This window comes from Amblyomma maculatum, chromosome 3 (genome assembly GCF_055883805.1).
Source record: "Amblyomma maculatum isolate TAMU_Amacu chromosome 3, ASM5588380v1, whole genome shotgun sequence".
In the NCBI taxonomy this organism is placed as follows: domain Eukaryota; kingdom Metazoa; phylum Arthropoda; class Arachnida; order Ixodida; family Ixodidae; genus Amblyomma; species Amblyomma maculatum.
In genome coordinates this window covers 83,311,822-83,328,875 of record NC_139346.1, presented here as the reverse complement: position 1 = coordinate 83,328,875, position 17,054 = coordinate 83,311,822, and the positions used below count along the sequence as shown (strand labels likewise).

At 46.9% G+C, this 17,054-nt stretch overlaps 1 protein-coding gene across 5 annotated transcripts in view; it reads right to left on the bottom strand.

Moving 5' to 3' along the window:
• Positions 1–17,054, bottom strand: part of Nf1 (neurofibromin 1) — a 92,487-nt gene that overhangs the window by 61,097 nt on the left and 14,336 nt on the right. For all 5 annotated transcript variants that reach the window (XM_084597690.1, XM_084597691.1, XM_084597693.1 and 2 more), the window contains exons 8-21: positions 14,495–14,570; positions 14,186–14,289; positions 13,313–13,378; positions 12,737–12,913; positions 12,523–12,651; positions 11,229–11,468; positions 11,022–11,150; positions 10,741–10,944; positions 10,073–10,436; positions 9,632–9,705; positions 8,130–8,512; positions 3,329–3,500; positions 2,332–2,471; positions 1,512–2,041 (exon numbers count right to left, since the gene is read on the bottom strand). In XM_084597690.1, coding sequence (XP_084453816.1) covers positions 1,512–2,041; positions 2,332–2,471; positions 3,329–3,500; positions 8,130–8,512; positions 9,632–9,705; positions 10,073–10,436; positions 10,741–10,944; positions 11,022–11,150; positions 11,229–11,468; positions 12,523–12,651; positions 12,737–12,913; positions 13,313–13,378; positions 14,186–14,289; positions 14,495–14,570 — 2,788 coding nt within the window. The remainder of the gene's footprint in view (positions 1–1,511; positions 2,042–2,331; positions 2,472–3,328; positions 3,501–8,129; positions 8,513–9,631; positions 9,706–10,072; positions 10,437–10,740; positions 10,945–11,021; positions 11,151–11,228; positions 11,469–12,522; positions 12,652–12,736; positions 12,914–13,312; positions 13,379–14,185; positions 14,290–14,494; positions 14,571–17,054) is intronic.

The following is a 17,054-nucleotide window of genomic DNA, read 5'->3' as shown; positions in this document are numbered from 1 at the left end:
AGGGATTTTTTTTTCTTTTTTTTTTTTTTGCGGATTGTTTATCTTATTTTTTTTTATCGTTTATCCTTGCATGTATGAATCGGCGAAAGCACGTGGTCAGCTGCTGCGATCATGACGCCCGCCCCAAGCGCGGCGTGATAAATCGAACCAGGCTTGTGCAATCAAGCCATCACGGGCACTCTGTCAAGTTCACTCCCCGCCACCGCAGGAGCTATAAAAAGATAAACGCGCCCGACGTTATCCCTGCACAGCATCTTGGCACGCTGCCAGTGAGCTGTGGATGAGACTATCGAAACGGACTGACGTGCGCCATCGACATGCAACACAGAAACCTTGTTTTGAGCTGCCGCGGTGGCTCGAGCAGCGAGAGGGGCGCAGTTGCAACAAGTCTGAAAATTTTCGCTGTGTCGCTGCCGTTCGTCGCTTGCATGTGAGCAAGCTAGCCTTAACGCATTTTTTTTTTTTTCAAATTCTCGGGTGCAAAAGTGGAGGGTGGGTTCATTATGCGAGTGGGTTGATTACGCGACAAATACGGTATCGTTTTTTCGCATCGTAAGTGCCATCACAAGCCGATTTCTGTATATCGAATTATCGATATATCGAACTATTTCGCGATCCCCTTCGAGTTCGATATATCCGGGTTCGACTGTATTTCCTTGTGTTTAAAACTTAAAGTTACCACTCAGCTGCAGCAAATTGATGTCAATAACTTTCTCAGCAGGAATAAGTATGCTGTACAGCTGGCATATGGCATCCTCAGGAATCTCATATGCCAAGTAAATAACTACTTTTTTCTGCTATAATGAGCTAGAGCAACATGTTACAGCACCCTTTTATTGCACTCTTACACCATTTGGCAAAATTATCAAACAAGAGCAGCTAAGTAAAACAATGAGAGCATGAAACCCTACTATTAGGACCTCTCGTGCAATTGATAAAGCCCCTCTCCAGCAGTCTCTGTTATATACTAAGGTTCAAACATAAATAATAACTCTAGCATCTCATAATTACAATATCCAAAACTCTTACTGACTGCATTTCAAGAGAGTCCTAAGTCAAGCATCCAAGAAATGTCTGACATCTAAGTAGTTACTGAAATACTGAGGTTGCCTTTAGCTAGAACAACAAAACAGAAAAGCATGGTCAAGGGTCTTAAAACTAAAAACCAGGCGATCATCGAGGTGCTGTCTAAGATCCTGCACACAACTGAGTCGATGCCTCTACAAGGCCTAGCCACAAGCATCTTTTAGAAAAGCAGGATACCCAAGAAGCAATCACGTTTTAGGTACACACCACCTCATTCTTTCCATGCCTCAAAGGTACTTAGTGGACAGGCGGTTATTTAAGGACCAGACTCAACACAGTATCCAATCTGGAACTGGTACCAAGTGTAACATTGCTACAGCCAGAGAAAGCCTTCCTGCCACCCTCACATGCATTTACCGCATATGCCGTTTTCGACCTGCCGCATATAAATGTGGCAAGCAATCGGAGCAGGGGGAGAGACCCACCAATGGAGTGCATGAGTCCCGAGTCAATGTTGGCACTCAGCAGGTTGGACATAGCTTGGATGGTGCAGGTGCGCAGCTCGCCCAGCTTGGAGGACTGCTGCAGGCGGTGTCGATGTCCGCCATCCTTCTCCTCAGAAGGGGGCGCGGGGGGTGCCTCGCTGCACTCGTTGAGCAGGTTCATGAAGAGGGAGAAGTACTTAAGGAAGAGCTGGGACTTGGCCTCCATGAGGTCACCCCGGTCACTCTCCTCGGGCTGCAGGGGCAGCCCCAGTAGCAGCGCGGCCACCGCCTGCATGCACGCCTGGTCCAGGTCCCGCGTGATGACTGTCACGTCCCCGCAGCCCGGCGGGGCCATCTGGTGGCTGTTGCCCATCACCCAGTCGGTGAGGTACTCCACCAGCTTATTGCGAAACTTCATCTCCTGCCGGAAGGCCAGGTCGTCCCGACGGGCCATGGTCGCCTCCACCAGCTGGCACAGTTTGGTCTTAATGTGCAGCGCATGCACAGTCGTGTCCAGGTGCCGCACGTACCTGCGGCAAGTGCACAGTCCGTCAGCCCGTCTACATGTGCTGAGCCATGTGGGGTGCCTCACTGTACAGCATTGTGATGCACCACACTGGTACGGTACCCAAACAGTGACGCACTCAACCAGAAACCCCGTTTTCTCACATGCAGGCAATCCCATCAGGCAATCCCATCAGGCAATCCCATCAACAAACAAAGCCAAACTAAAAAGGGACACACTTTTTGTCTTTCCAACTGATTACTGTAGTGAACTGCACAGCAGCTTTGCAGAGTTTAATTAATGGCATAGCCTCACCTGACGATGGTGAGCATCATAGCCTCGATGCTGGTGACCCCCAGATGCTCGGTGGTGTGGTCCAGCCGGTTCTCAAAGACACTCTTCATGATGAAAATGACATGTTCGATGAACTGTGTGTTGGTGTCAATCACAGTTACCTGCAATAAAAGCAGAGGGAGTTAACGTATAAAAACTGGTTCGAACTCCAAGAGTCATGTGGAACCGGAGGCAAGGAGACACAGTGGCCTGAGAGAAATAGCACATCTCAAAAGGAAGTCTAACCAGCTAGGGCTGAAACGTGCAGACCTTTGAATCTCGAGAAAGCTATAGCCCCTGTATGCTTTCGCGCTGCGGATGTATTGAAAAAGATGTGGATCATAGTTTTGTCTCATTATACCTAGCAGACACATCACCCAGAAGATTCCTACTTTAATGAAAAATATTGCAGAGAAGATGCAGAAAATTCAAGTAGGAATCTGACACAACAATATCGCTAGATAATTTTTATGAATCTACATACGAACACCATTGACCCAATGTCCTACGTGAGACGGCACTGCGTGGAAAGCGACACCAAATCTTGGTGTGGCCAAATCCGTTGCAAAGAGGGACAGAAAATTTGGTGAATTGGTAACAATTCATGCTCACACAGCACAAAAGACACAGAAAAGAGGCAATGTACTTTAAGCTGAGCTATATGGACCGCTACCAACTCGGCCAGCTTTTTTTTTAAACCCCGTCCCTAGTTTATTGGGCAATTTTTTGTCTGCACAGAATTTGTGGCATGTTTGTCTCTCTGCACCTTGTCCACATTTTTTTTTTTCTTTTTTTGCGCAGCATGAACGCGCAAAAAGAGGAGCCAGACAGCAGAGCGGTACAATCTGAACAGAATTCACAGACTGCAACCCTGTGAATACAATACATTTCTCTCCTCAAATTCTATCCATTCACTCCGATGGCATTCCCCGCCTAGGGTGGATGCATGCTCAGAGAGAGAGAGAGCAGTTCCTCCCACCTGCCCCTGTGGGTCGAAGAATTTCTCCACGATGGCCTTGATCTGGTCGAAGAGAATCGGGTACAGGGTGGGGCTCATCTCGTGTGCCACCAAGTCCTTTACGTGCTTCTGGATCTGGGTGCCAAACTTCTCATTGTGGCACACCAGTAGGCGCAGCAGCTGGCCCACAAACCTACGCACGGATGGAGCGCACACTCAGAGAGCACCTAATGCACGCGACAATGCCAATTGCAACACTGCAGTGCCCTACTGTAAAAAATACCGAGCAAGCACCTCCCCTTTTATCTCACACGCCGAATATATTGGAAAAATGGAGGGAGGCACTTTCCCAGTACGCCGCCAAAATTCAAGATGGCGACAACAAAATTTTCCCGACAGAAAAGAAAATTGAGAAATTTTTTCTCTGATGGGCGGATTGTGCTTAAAATCTACAATCAGCCACACACTGTGTAGTCTCGTTACGTCCTGATGCAAACTGATCGGCGCCTGCCGCCGCCGTCTCTCAGCAGGTTATTTAATATGTTAGTCATTTCATTTCGGGACAAGCTCCCACTTAATAGCAGCCATCTACTCCTCTGGCCGTGCATATTGAATGTCTCACTCACAATGATCATCCGATGCCAGCCGTCAGCCTTTGGGCATGTGCATATCAGGGCAAACCGGCACCATACAGATGCCATTTTTGTTTCGTGATGCTTTTGAGAGTTAAGATTGGACTGGATTCTAGGACAGCTGCTTGGGTAAGGTGTGTGCTAAGGGTAGGGAGTGGGGAGGTGTGACATGGGAGGGGAGGGGTTGGCACAGAAATGTGAAATTGGCACACAGCATATGGCACATGGCGAAACTGAACAAGGGTTGAGGGATTACTCAGTCCACTAGCCAACATTTCAACAAGCGCACTAGTTTTCATCTGGATGAAAGTGATGGGCAACAGCTGAGGCGATTGGGCAAAGACAATAGCCCAGATAAAGACAAGTGCACTTGTCAAAACGCTGCCTTGCCGACTGAGGCTCCTTCTGAACACTTGTTCAGGTTTCTTTGACTTTGTGTACCCATCTTCGACACCTCATTCTACTGTGAATTCAATACAGCAGTAGAAGGACAAAATTGGTACTTTCAGAACTTGAGCTCCAAATGTGCAGCCCTATACTTTTGTCACACTAAGTATGTGCACTGTTGCAATAGGCCTCTTCAGCTTAACTAGCTAAGTCTGGACATCCCTCTCTTGAGGTATTCCTTCGCCCCTTTCATCCCTTATAAACAAGAAGAATGCTTTAAATATGCCTTGCAAAGCAATGCTGCTCAGAAAGTGTCTTCTCTAAATCTGCAACACAAGCGAACATAGAACTACAATGTGTAGCTTTCACCCTTTCCCTTAACACAAATTCTCTCTTCCACTTTTTCCCTCTCGCTCCCCGATCTGTGCATGCCGGACAATCATGCTGCTTACCAAGGCGGCAGTAAGTGCTGCTTCCTGTGGGATCCTGCCTGTGTGATTGGGCCCAGATATTCGTCAGCTTGTCAAGCTCCCAATGCAGTTTTTTTAGCAACCCTTTTGGCAGACGTAACAATGCCGTTTTTTTAGTAACCCTTTTGGCAGATGTCACAATGCAGTTCTTTAAGTCTTTTTGGCAGACATTAATCAATGCAGATTTTAGTAACCCTTTTGGCAGACGTCACAATGCAGTTTTTAGTAACTCTTATGGCAGACATTACTTCCGATGCAGCGTTTAGTAACCTTTTTTGCAGACATTACAATGCAGATTTTAGTAACCCTTTTGGTAGACGTCACAATGCAGTTTTTTAGTAACACTTATGGCAGACTTTACTTCCGATGCAGCTTTTAGTAACCTTTTTGGCAGACATTACAATACGCATTTTAGTAACCCTTTTGGCAGACGTCATAATGCAGTTTTTAGTAACTCTTTTGGCAGACGTTACTTCCGATGCAGCTTTTAGTAACCTTTTTGGCAGACATTACAATGCAGATTTTAGTAACCCTTTTGGCAGACATCACAATGCAGTTTTTAGTAACTCTTATGGCAGACATTAGTTCCGATGCAGCTTTTAGTAACCTTTTTTGCAGACATTACAATGCAGATTTTAGTAACCCTTTTGGTAGACGTCACAATGCAGTTTTTTAGTAACACTTATGGCAGATTTCACTTCCAATGCTTTTAGTAACCTTTTTGGCAGACGTCACAATGCAGTTTTTTGGAAGCCCTTTAGGCAGATTTTACTTCCGATGCAGCTTTTAGTAACCTTTTTGGCAGACATTACAATGCAGAGTTTAGTAACCCTTTTGACAGACGTCACAATGCAGTTTTTTAGTAACACTTATGGCAGATTTTACTTCCGATGCAGATTTTAGTAACTCTTTTGGCAGACGTCACAATGCAGTTTTTTGGAAGCCCTTTAGGCAGATTTTACTTCCGATGCAGCTTTTAGTAACCTTTTTGGCAGACATTACAATACACATTTTAGTAACCCTTTTGGCAGATGTCACAATACAGTTTTTGAGTAACTCTTTTGGCAGACGTTACTTCCGATGAAGCTTTTAGTAATCTTTTTGGCAGACATTACGATGCAGATTTTAGTAACCCTTTTGGTAGACATCACAATGCAGTTTTTTAGTAACTCTTTTGACAGGCGTTACTTCCAATACAGCTTTTAGTAACCTTTTTGGCCGACATTACAATGTAGATTTTTGTAACCCTTTAGGCAGACGTCACAATAGAGTTTATTAGAAGCCCTTTTGGTAGATTTTATTTCCGATGCAGCTTTTTAGTAACCTTTTTGGCAGACATTACAATGCTAATTTTTGTAACCCTTTTGGCAGACGTCACAATAGATTTTTTTAGAAGCCTTTTTGGCAGATTTTACTTCTGATGCAGCTTTTAGTTACCTTTTCGGCAGACATTACGATACAGATTTTAGTAACCCTTTTGGCAGACGTTACTTCCAATGCAGCTTTTAGTACCCTTTTTGGCACACATTACAATGCAGATTTTAGTAACCCTTTTGGCAGACGTCACAATGCAGTTTTTTAGAAGCCCTTTTGGCAGATTTTACTTCCGATGCAGCTTTTAGTTACCTTTTTGGCTGACATTACAATTCAGATTTTCGTAACCCTTTTGGCGAAGTCACAATAGAGTTTTTAGAAGCCCTTTTGGCAGACGTTACTTCCGATGCAGCTTTTAGTGACCTTTTTGGCAGACATTACAATGCATATTTTTGTAACCCTTTTGGCAGACGTCACAATGCAGTTTTTTAGAATCCCTTTTGGCAGAAACCTTTTTGGCAGAAATTACAATGCAGATTTTAGTAACCCTTTTGGCAGACGTCACAATGCAGTTCTTTAGTAACTCTTATGGCAGACGTTACTTCCGATGCAGCTTTTAGTAACCTTTTTGGCAGACGTTACAATGCAGTTTTTTATTAACTTTTCTGGCAGACGTCACAATGCTGTTTTTTAGTACCGTAATTACTCGCATAATGCTCGCACTTTTTTTCGCAGAAAATTGATGCTAAGGTGGAGGGGTGCGATAATTGTGCGGGGAAAGGTTTTGAGTAAACGTTTTGGAGCGCTAGAAGCAAATTTAAATCAATGCGAATCGGGATTCTGAGGTCAGCTATTGTAAATATAACGAAAACATTACTTTCAAGCAGAACTTACCCTTGTTATAAAAGAACAGGGTCGCCAAAAGCACAAATTGCTAAAGTTCTTTATTTACCGCACGCAGCCTCACCATCACTCCTTGTGTTCCGTGGTATAATGCTCACAGCAGACCATACAGTTCTACTCTAGATCAGAAACCTGATACGAGTTCGTATCATCACTGCAATCGCTGTCTCCAGTAGCACACTATGCAGAACTTGTTGATGTCGAAGTGCCTGCTGGCAGCGCGGTTGCTATGCTGTAGATCGTACTCGAAAGCATTCAGTTTAAAAGCAGCATTTAGTTTAAAAGCAGCCCACCGCGATGCGGCACCAAGAACACAGTAGACGGTGGAACAAAGCAAGTAATGCGGATGGAATGAAGGAACAGTGACAACGAGACGTGGAGACACTTTGCAAAATGGCGAAGACTACGAGCATCATATATATATATATATATATATATATATATATATATATATATATATATATATATATATATATATATATATATATATATATATATATATATAAAAAAATGACGAGCATAAGCGATGATGATGATGATCTGCCCGAGCACGCTTCCGCCACCTGGTAGCGCATGCACACAACGAGGCCAGCTAGGTTCAGTAGCACTCCAAAGATGGCGCTTGTTGCTACTAGCAGACGACTCTCGTGGTGGTAATATTGGTGATGCGATGATTATGCGAGGAAAACAAAATTTCAGATTTCTGATGCCCAATGTTGGGGGTGCGAGAATTACGCGAGTGCAAGCATTATGTGAGTAAATACAGTAACTCTTATGGCAGACGTTACTTCCGATACAGCTTTTAGTAACCTTTTTGGCAGACGTTACTTCCAATGCAGCTTTTTGGCAACCCTTTTGGCAGACGTTACTTCCAATAGTATTTTAGTCACCATTTTTAGCAGATGTTACTTCTGGTGCCGTTTTTTAGTAACGCTTCTGGCAGACGTTACTTCCAATGCAGTTATTTGGTAACCCTTCTGGCAGACACTATTTCCGATGCAGTTCATTAGCAAGCCTTTTGGCAGGAGTTACTTCCGATGCAGTTCTCTAGTAACCCTCTTGGCAGATGTTACTTTAAGGCATCAAGCCACAAAAACAGGTGGACAACACACTCACTGTGTGACGGGGCAGAACTGGATGTCCTGTCCCGGCGTGAGCATTCCGCCGGCCACCCCAACCATGGCTCCCTTGGTGCGGGCATCCAGCGAGGTGAGGGTGCCCCCATACAGGGAGGAGCGGGGGGGCGCCCGCGCGGAAGACGAGGGGGAGCGGCGCTGCAGACACACGCCCCCGAGGGCACACAGGAAGCCTGTCATGTTGGCCCACTCGTTCACCTGGTCCTCCAGCTCGTGCTCGGTGCTCTGGTGAGAAGCCCGCCGCTTGCCTATGGTGCGGTGCAGAGACTCGCAGATCATCTGGCCTTCCTCCAGCTTGGACTTGGGGTAGCTCACAAGCAGCTTGGTCACCGCGTCCCAGTTCATGAATGTGTCCTCCCATGCCTGCACACAGCACACGTTCGGAACGAATGGTAAGGGCAGAAAGGTGCTGCAAAATCTATGGTGCTTGTTCGACATCAGTGATCTTCATAATACAAATTGTGTTCAGGTGAACCCGTCGCTGTCCAGTGAGCTGTTACTTGTGATCCGATGCCCTCTCCAAGAAAAGCTTACATTTATGCTGAAAAACAGTGAAAAGCTACATAAGAGCAGTGCTAGATGTAAAACGGCAAGTTTTGTCTCCAACATGACATTTCAGTGAAGCCTCCTAATGCAATACAATTTTTGTGGGGCTTCACCTGTTGCTCAACATTTGCACAAAAATAAAAGGTGACGCATGTGGACAGAAAACTTTGAAAGTTCTGCCACATTACCATTCACACAGAGGACACAAAATGGCCACTGGTCTCCTTCATAGAGAATAAGATGGCTGTCAGAAAATAACTTTTTTCTGCAAACCTACAAACTTGTTTATACGATACACTCAGTGCTGGAACTAAGAAACTAAACCAAGACACTAACTACGGCAAATTTTGTGCTTCAGCCTACCTGTAACTGGCGTTCTACCACTAAGGATAACAGTCAAGTAGCAGCATTCTCTACTGCTTCAGGTAACAGACCCAGAATGGGTTGTCAATAAAATTGTTAGAGGGTCAACATTTCAAATATGCTCATCACAGTGTCCCTAGGCCAGTAATAAGACTAAAATGTTTACGCATTTGGATGCCATTAACTCCATCATTCTGGAAGCAGAACTGTCACGGACAACCCCACAGTAGCCGGCATTCAGTGTTGCGAACCGTTGGTGCACACAAGTGGAGAGGGCCCATCAGTGTCCTAGTCTGAGCATGATTTAGTGCATCGTTCAATAGCTTTCCTGGCCATGTCTGCACGGTGGACCTCAGCCTGTCTCTTTTGTCACACAATGATTGCTAATCCATCCGGGTGTCAGCAGCGTCTTGAGACTACCACGTTCACGTGAAAACAGCAGGTTTCCCTTTCCTTAGAGCTACACATGAACGCACAATTTATGGCATAGTATGCTGGTGTGGTATACCCTCCCAGCTCAATATAGCACCTTCAACACCTACAGTAACATGCTCAGAGCCCCGTGGTACCCACCAGTGAGCAGCCCTGGGTGCAGTGCTCGATCTTCCTGAGCAGTGCCATGATCCTCTTCTGCAGCACGGCCCGCCCTGGAAACAGGAGACGCAGGCCATGAGACCACCAAACAGGATACAGAGTCCACTAAAATGCACAAAGCTGCCCGGACTACTGGTCTTCCAGCAAAGAAAGAAGATTTCATCATAGCATTCTACAAGACTTGCCTTTGCTGCTTAACTTGCTTAGTTACTAAAAGCATACAAATAGATTGAACTTATATATTTAAGAATGTCTTCAAATGTCTCCTTCCCTTCACATTTAAAAACAAATTGATTTTTGGAACAACACGGTTTACTGAGAGCGGCATCAGCTTGACCCTGCCATTTATTACCAAGTGACAAACCATGAAAAACCTTGCAGGAAGAAGACAGCAAAACAGTTGAAGAGAGGCACCCTCACCAGTGGTGAGCACCGTGCTAGCGGTGGCCAGCTCCTGGTAGACATGGTAATTGGGCAGTAGATAGGTGACGGTGAGGTCATCCTGGCCGCAGCGGATGTCGGCCTCCTCGCAGAGCAGGGCGAAGCAGGACATGGCCACCAGGACGGCATCAATGTCCACACTCCAGAGGTACATGAAGAACACCACTTCCAGCTTGATGTGTGCCTGCTTGCAGATGGCCACGTGCGACCCTAGGTTGGCGTACTCCCGGTGGCGTGCCAAGAAGGCATTGCGGCACCGCAGCACCTCCCGCAGCCACCGCAGCACATCCGTGTAGCCCATGATCTGGTGTTGGATTAGCTTTTGCGAGATGGAAAACAGTGCCTGCAGAGCCACAGCACACACAGCAGGCATAAGGGCAGGTGAGTCACTACAAGTTAGGATGGAACAGTAAGGATGGGAAAATTGGTACAAGGTCGAGTGAGTTGGTGCAACTGCTAAGCAGTCAGTACAAGACGTGAAAGAAATACCCCAGGCAGCACGAACAATCGGCCCAATATCGGTTCTACTGCACTGATATGTCCGGTTCAAGATAGGTCAATTTCATAGCCAATAAAGCACCTATACTGGACCATTAGTTTGTGCCGCCTGGGACTGAACAAGCAAGAGGGAGCAGGTGGGGGGGCACCTGTGAGGAGAGGTCCCAGCAGGTGTTGATGGGTGCTTCGGGATTCCACCGCTCAATGTGCTCGGGCAGGTGCAGCACCAGCAGAGCCTCCATGGCCTCCTGGGCCAGGTCCTGCATGCTGGGCGGCTGGTGCACCAGCGACACCAGCCCATTTATTAACTCCAGGGTGCTGCTCTGTACCTCATGGCCCGCCTTGCCTTGGCTCTGTAAACAGTGGAGGCAACGGGTAGATTAGGGCCACAGCACTCAGATGAGCTGTAGCTGCCAGCAGAGGCACTCACGTTGAGCATGAGCATGGGGTCAGCATGAATGAGCCGCACCATGAGCAGAAGCAGGTTCTTGTACGAGAGCTGCTCCTCGGTCTTCTCCTTGAACTTTAGCGTGCTCACCTTCTCCTTTAAGGTGAGGCTCTACACACACAACAAACAAGTAGAAGTGTCAGGCAGGGCTTTGTTTTTTTCCAGTAAGCATTGGAGAATGGACCTCACCGGGATCATCATCTTGGCAGGACCTCCCGACGAGGAAGATCCTCCGCCGTGGGCCGAAACAAAGCCCTGGGTGACCCGGTTGAGGGTGTCGGTGAACATGTGTCGCAGCTCGGGGGCCTTGGAGTAGAGCAGGTCCACCTGTGGCCACCAGGGCAGCCGTGGCTGGCTTACCACCCGCAGTAGGGAGCCCAGCAGCACGTGCTGGTATGTCCACGTGGGGCCACCCGCATGCAGGCACACCTGCACGTGCAGTGAGTGAATAACCGAGGAAGTGGCCATGCCAGCTTGAAACCTGGCGTACTGCATCTAGTGAAACTAAAACCTCGAGCTCATCCTGTCAGCGTAGCACAATCAAAGGCACACAACAGGTGGTCCCGACCAAACTTGAGACACTCTACGGACTATTACTTGACTGCTAAAACCTGCTTAGAAAAGGAATTCCATTTATTTACTCATCCAGGAACTCTGCATTTCTAATTGAACTTTAAGTACTTACATACTTCATTCAGCATTTCGGTGCCTACTGCTTGTTTAAAACGCAACATCGCTAAAGGCCCCATTCTGCAGAAAATGCGCTGTTGTCGGCATAGTGAGCGAAAAATCACAGGCATGGGTCTGGAGAGTGGTAGTTGGCACGTGACATCGCTAGGTGCTGATTACCAAGGTACTGATTCCCTTGACATGGCACGGTGGGATTGGAATCGAACTTTCAAAGACCCTTGGGCAAGGAGTAAGACATGCCACCCCTAGGCAATGTAAGCACATCTGTATGGCTTGGTTGAAGCGAGGCTTAATAGGCACCTATAGAGAGTAGTCTTTCACATAACTGGATGGACTGAATGCTATTTAGTATGTGTGAGATAATAGAGGCATAGATTAAGGGGTCAGTGATTAAGCAAGCATCAAAGTGCGTGCACATAAACAAGGATCCACAAAAGGACATGAAGACGGGAGCCATTAATACTGCATTGTCAAGCCCTTAAAGGCAGAGCTCATGTGCCCTCCCAATTTCATGTTGTTGCTTTAGACAGTGTACTGGAAGCTGCTACAGTTTAAAGCACCACAAGAGCCCAGAAAAAGCTCGTGGACTAATGCAGGTACGCAGAATCAAATGGACACTGCCTAAACTTGGGCTTGCAGCAGGTCTGTAATACCTATGCTGCTCCCATTATGCGCTCACTGCCATGTCGCAAAAAATTTCACAATGAATCGCATATCCACTCCCTCCCCTCCTAGGATGGTGCTGACAGGTGCTTACACAAGGGTCGGAAGAGAGAGAGAGGAGCTGACCAACCTTGAGTGCCTCATTGTTGTGTGGGTTGATGCGAAAGCAGGAGACAAAGCAGTCGGTCATGAGCTCCACATCCTGGGCCACTGTGGCCTGGCTGCGGACAAAGGGCTTGGCCGGGTTGAACAGCAGCAGCTGCATCATACCACAAGACAGCCATTAAAACCAGTTTCAACATTACACAAAGAACAGTAAACATGCACCAGCATACACATCGTACCTTGAGATCATTGATGACCACCTGCACGAGGGCAAAGACTACATTGTTGCTGTCCAGGATGTTGATATAGGTAGACGCCTTGCACAGCTTCACACAAGTCACGGCTGCAGCCTCCGTCAGCTGCTTGCTGGTCCCGTGGGGCACCAAGGCCTTCTTGACGTTGTCGATGAACTGCCTCTGCACAATCACAGGACCCCATATGGTGCATTCTGCTCAGAGATGATGCACGGCTGCATCAGTAGCAACATCTGTCAAGCTGAACGTGTGTGCAAGAAGAGGAGGGAACCCCAGGCCACTCATGGGGTGCTCTTCTTTTACTTCCGGTGAAATTATCTTCGGTACAAATGATTGTAGCCTTACGTCCCCTTCTAGCCAACCCTCCCATAATATAAAAGCACTGTTCCCTACTGCCTTCTGCTGTGTCAATGACAGTTGGCTGCTGCTGCACATGCACAAGGTTTCTTCTCACATTCTTTAGACCAATGTGCAGTCTGGTACACTCATGACGAAGCTAGGTTGTTCCAAGATCTCCAGCCACGTCACTGACTCATGACTGTGCAGCTATGGCACACATACCTTTTTCAGGTGGCGCGGTGAACAGGGTGCCCCGGAGTCGGCATTCACTATTTCCTCCAGGATTATCTGCAAGGCAAGCAGGCCACATACAGCTGATCCAGCTGAGAAAGATCCAGCTCCGCTCACTGCTCAGCAGAGCACTCCGCTGTATCTATCCGCTGGCAGAATTTAATCCACTACACACGCACACAGGCCGCTCAAGTGCTAAAAATGCGGGCGAAATGGACTGTCAAACCAGTGACCAGTGGTAAGGTACACTACTCAAAAGATCTTGGGCTGCAGTCTGATGCAAACACCAACCCTTCCTGCCCAGTAAGCAGTTACACAGTCTTCAAATCCCAAACACCTATTGTCAGTGCCAGCATGACCAGATAGTGCTGGCAGTCAAAGCCAGCATTGCCACAACACATTCACAGAACTTTTCATGGGAGATTTTGTACCGAAAGCTAGACTTAGGTAGGTTTTCAAGCCGTCGGCGTGGTACCATGGCACCATGAAAGACGAAGAAGAAAAGAAAAAGAAGAAAACAGGTAACTCGGCACTTGGTAGAGGCGAACAACAACAGCGAGTTGCTAGGACAGAAGGTTCATTTGAACATTTTGACAGCGGCACATTAAATACAGCTCTCCGCAGAAAAATTCACTGCAATACTCACAGCTTTCGCTCTATTGCTAGATTAAAGCTATGCTTAAACCCCCCCAATTCTTTGCACTTGAATAACTAAGGCCACCCAAAAAATAAGATGACCAAATTAGGGGGCGGACAAAGCACACTGCCTTCCAATACCTCACATGACAGCACAACGCAGAGAGCTGATGTGGCAGACCAGTGATATATTGCCTGAGGAAGTGACATGGCTCGTGTAGTACTCACGGGACAGAGGACGAGCAGCATGATCTGCAGGGGCCAAGCCTGGGCCCTCCGCTTGTTGTTCTCCGCAAAGCTGTCCAGCACATCGAACATGCGGTCACAGGCATCTGCAACATAAACAGCGACAGGCACACACATTAGCACCACGAATTAATAACCTCAGCAGAACAGGATCAATTAACGAGTGCATGCTCAATTTACAGAGTAGTGATGAGTAATGGGCATCACGTCAATGGAATTAAAATCTCCAGTCAAGGGTGATGGAAAGTGTGCGGGAAGGCAGCAGCCTCCCTGGCAGGTGGAGACACCCACCTGCCAGCTCATCGTTGGGCTTGTTCTGCAACTCCATGAACTCGTGAGGATACGTATCCATCCAGTTCCAGATGGCCTGCATTAAGCAAATGGCCAGTCACAGGAGGTCGAAGACTCACAGTCCAAAAGTCTCTGTGTATATGCAAGGCTATCTCAAGTTGTGATGGACACATTTGCAAGCCCACTAATAATGTTTTTTCGTCTTTTGTCATGCAACCAGAAGGCGACTGAAACTTTTGTATCACCCTCACTAATAGAAGGCAAAATTTCTCAGACAGCCAGCAGTTTAGTATAGTTAGTAGTATTTCTTTAAATTATACACACAAACAAGCTTCCCGTGGAGCCCATTAGTGTGAAGAATAGGAGCCTGGCCCAGTTGGCAAATGCCAGCCCTAATTAGATGAGTAGCACGAAAAAAAAAAAAAGCAACATGGAAGAGAAGTGCCGTTTTCTTCCCATAGTCCTTCTTCAGTCTGTATTTTCTCATACTGAACTACTGTTCGAATTATGGACAAAAACTTGAGACACACAGTGCAGGGTGTCTAGCAAACCACTATTTTCAAAATCCCTGACTTTTCCAGGTTTTCCCTGATTATTTCAGGTCAAATTCCCTGACATGTGAAGAGGCTCAAAAATGTAGCTGCTGATGATAACGAGCATAAACAAATAATTCCCAACAAAAAACTATTTATTAATCACATTCTGCAGTTTACAATAGTGAAATGCTGTTACTTGTACTAATGACGGGTAAAAATGTCACAAGTTTACTGAAATTTAAAAGTGCACTGATGCCAGCCTCAGCAGAGCTCCATGATACTGCCAGTTGCGAAATTTCCTATATGGGGCACGTATCAAAAAACGGCGGTTTTGATTGGTAAGAAATCGGGTGTATATAGGGCCCCTCAATGCGAGGCACCCTAGGTCATGGCCGGTCTCAAGGGAGAGTGTGCTTCTCTTAGCGCGCTCTTAGCGAAAATTCATAAAGGTAAAAGCCATAGAGTTAAATAAGAGGAGACGCGAGTCTCAGAACGGTCGAAAATGGTCAAAAATCAATTTTGAGTAGAACTCATTTTCAGTGCATTTATCCTCTCGAGCACCTGGACTCAAATTTATAACGCTTTGGTCAGGAAATGTGATAAAATTTGCTTTCAAAACATCACGGCAGCCACGAAATGCCTCCCGAGAAGAGGAATTGTGTTCGAAATTCCTGCGCGTGCCCCAGGCGTTGCAGCCAGCAATCGCCGCCACCTTGGGCTTAGTTTAAAGTGTAGTTCAAAGCTGCCTTTGTGCGCAATTTGCGCTATCTCAAAATGGGTTCGCTCAAGTGGACTGGCTGCGCGCGCCGGCTTTCCGAACGCTGTTGATGGTCTCTAATTAGCTCTCACGTGGCGCACTTAAAAAGCGCACCGTTCCGCGTCTCCCATTGATTGGCATGATCGGTGCGTCATTTTTTTCTTGATGTTTTGCGTTCGCAGCTGTGGCCGCCACTTCATGCGCGTCTCCATTTGCGCTAATGATTCTCGATGTACCGCTGTGTGCAGAGTTCCTTGAGGTCGAGATGCAGGAAAACAGTAGATTGTAACCGTGCATGCAACGAGCCTTTGGAAGCCATAAGAAATGGCCGAGTTACAAAAACCAGAAGACGTCGGCCACAAGTGTGCCATCGGGACAATTGAGTTACAGCCAGTGCCAGACTTTATAGATGTGCAGGGAACATCAACCACGCTGCCCGATGACGACACCGCGGGTTAAAATTACAGCGCAACTTGCATCCCGGATCACAGTACACTTTGAGCTGACGCCGCTGCCACATACTACTATACGGCGGAGCCGGCGCACTGAGTGGTAGGCGCAAAGTCCGTTCTGTCGGGAAAGTCAACGCCCAACGCAAGTTTCACCTTGGCGTTAGCGAAGAATGCGATGCCGGTTAACGAGTTTTATCACGCACATGAAGTGCGGAACCTGCGGTTTGATATCACGAAGTCGTCAGCGGTCAACCGCTGGAGTGTCACAACGAACCTCAGCCGTAGCTCAGCTCGCCGATCGCGCTAGCCGCTGCCAGAGTGATTATTCCTGCTTTTTGTCGCGTACTACTCCCACGCAATGCTTCCGCATATTTTAATGAGTACCCAACTCACGTGCATATTAGTTCTTTTATTGTGACAGCAGAGCCATGCACTGGTGTCAATATATATCGTGCGTCGCACTGCAGCGCGGCCGCGGTGAGGGCCACGCGCTCAGCACACACACAAAAAAAAATTAGCATGAATAACATATTTGTTGTGCGCCAGCTTAAAATGAAAATGCACTGCAGAATATATCGTGACATTTTTCCTGACTTGGTGAAATTTTTTGTTTCCCTGACATTTCCCCGATTTTTCCCGGTGCATAAAATTTCCCTGACGATTCCTGATTTTCCCGGTTGCTAGACACCCTGCAGTGCAATGTTATGTCGAAAAATTTAAGAAACACACCGAAATCCCACCCCAAATGCGAGCTCCTGGCAATGAAAAGAGGGCACCTTCTTCCCCCTTGTAAATGGAAGTATATATAGAATAAA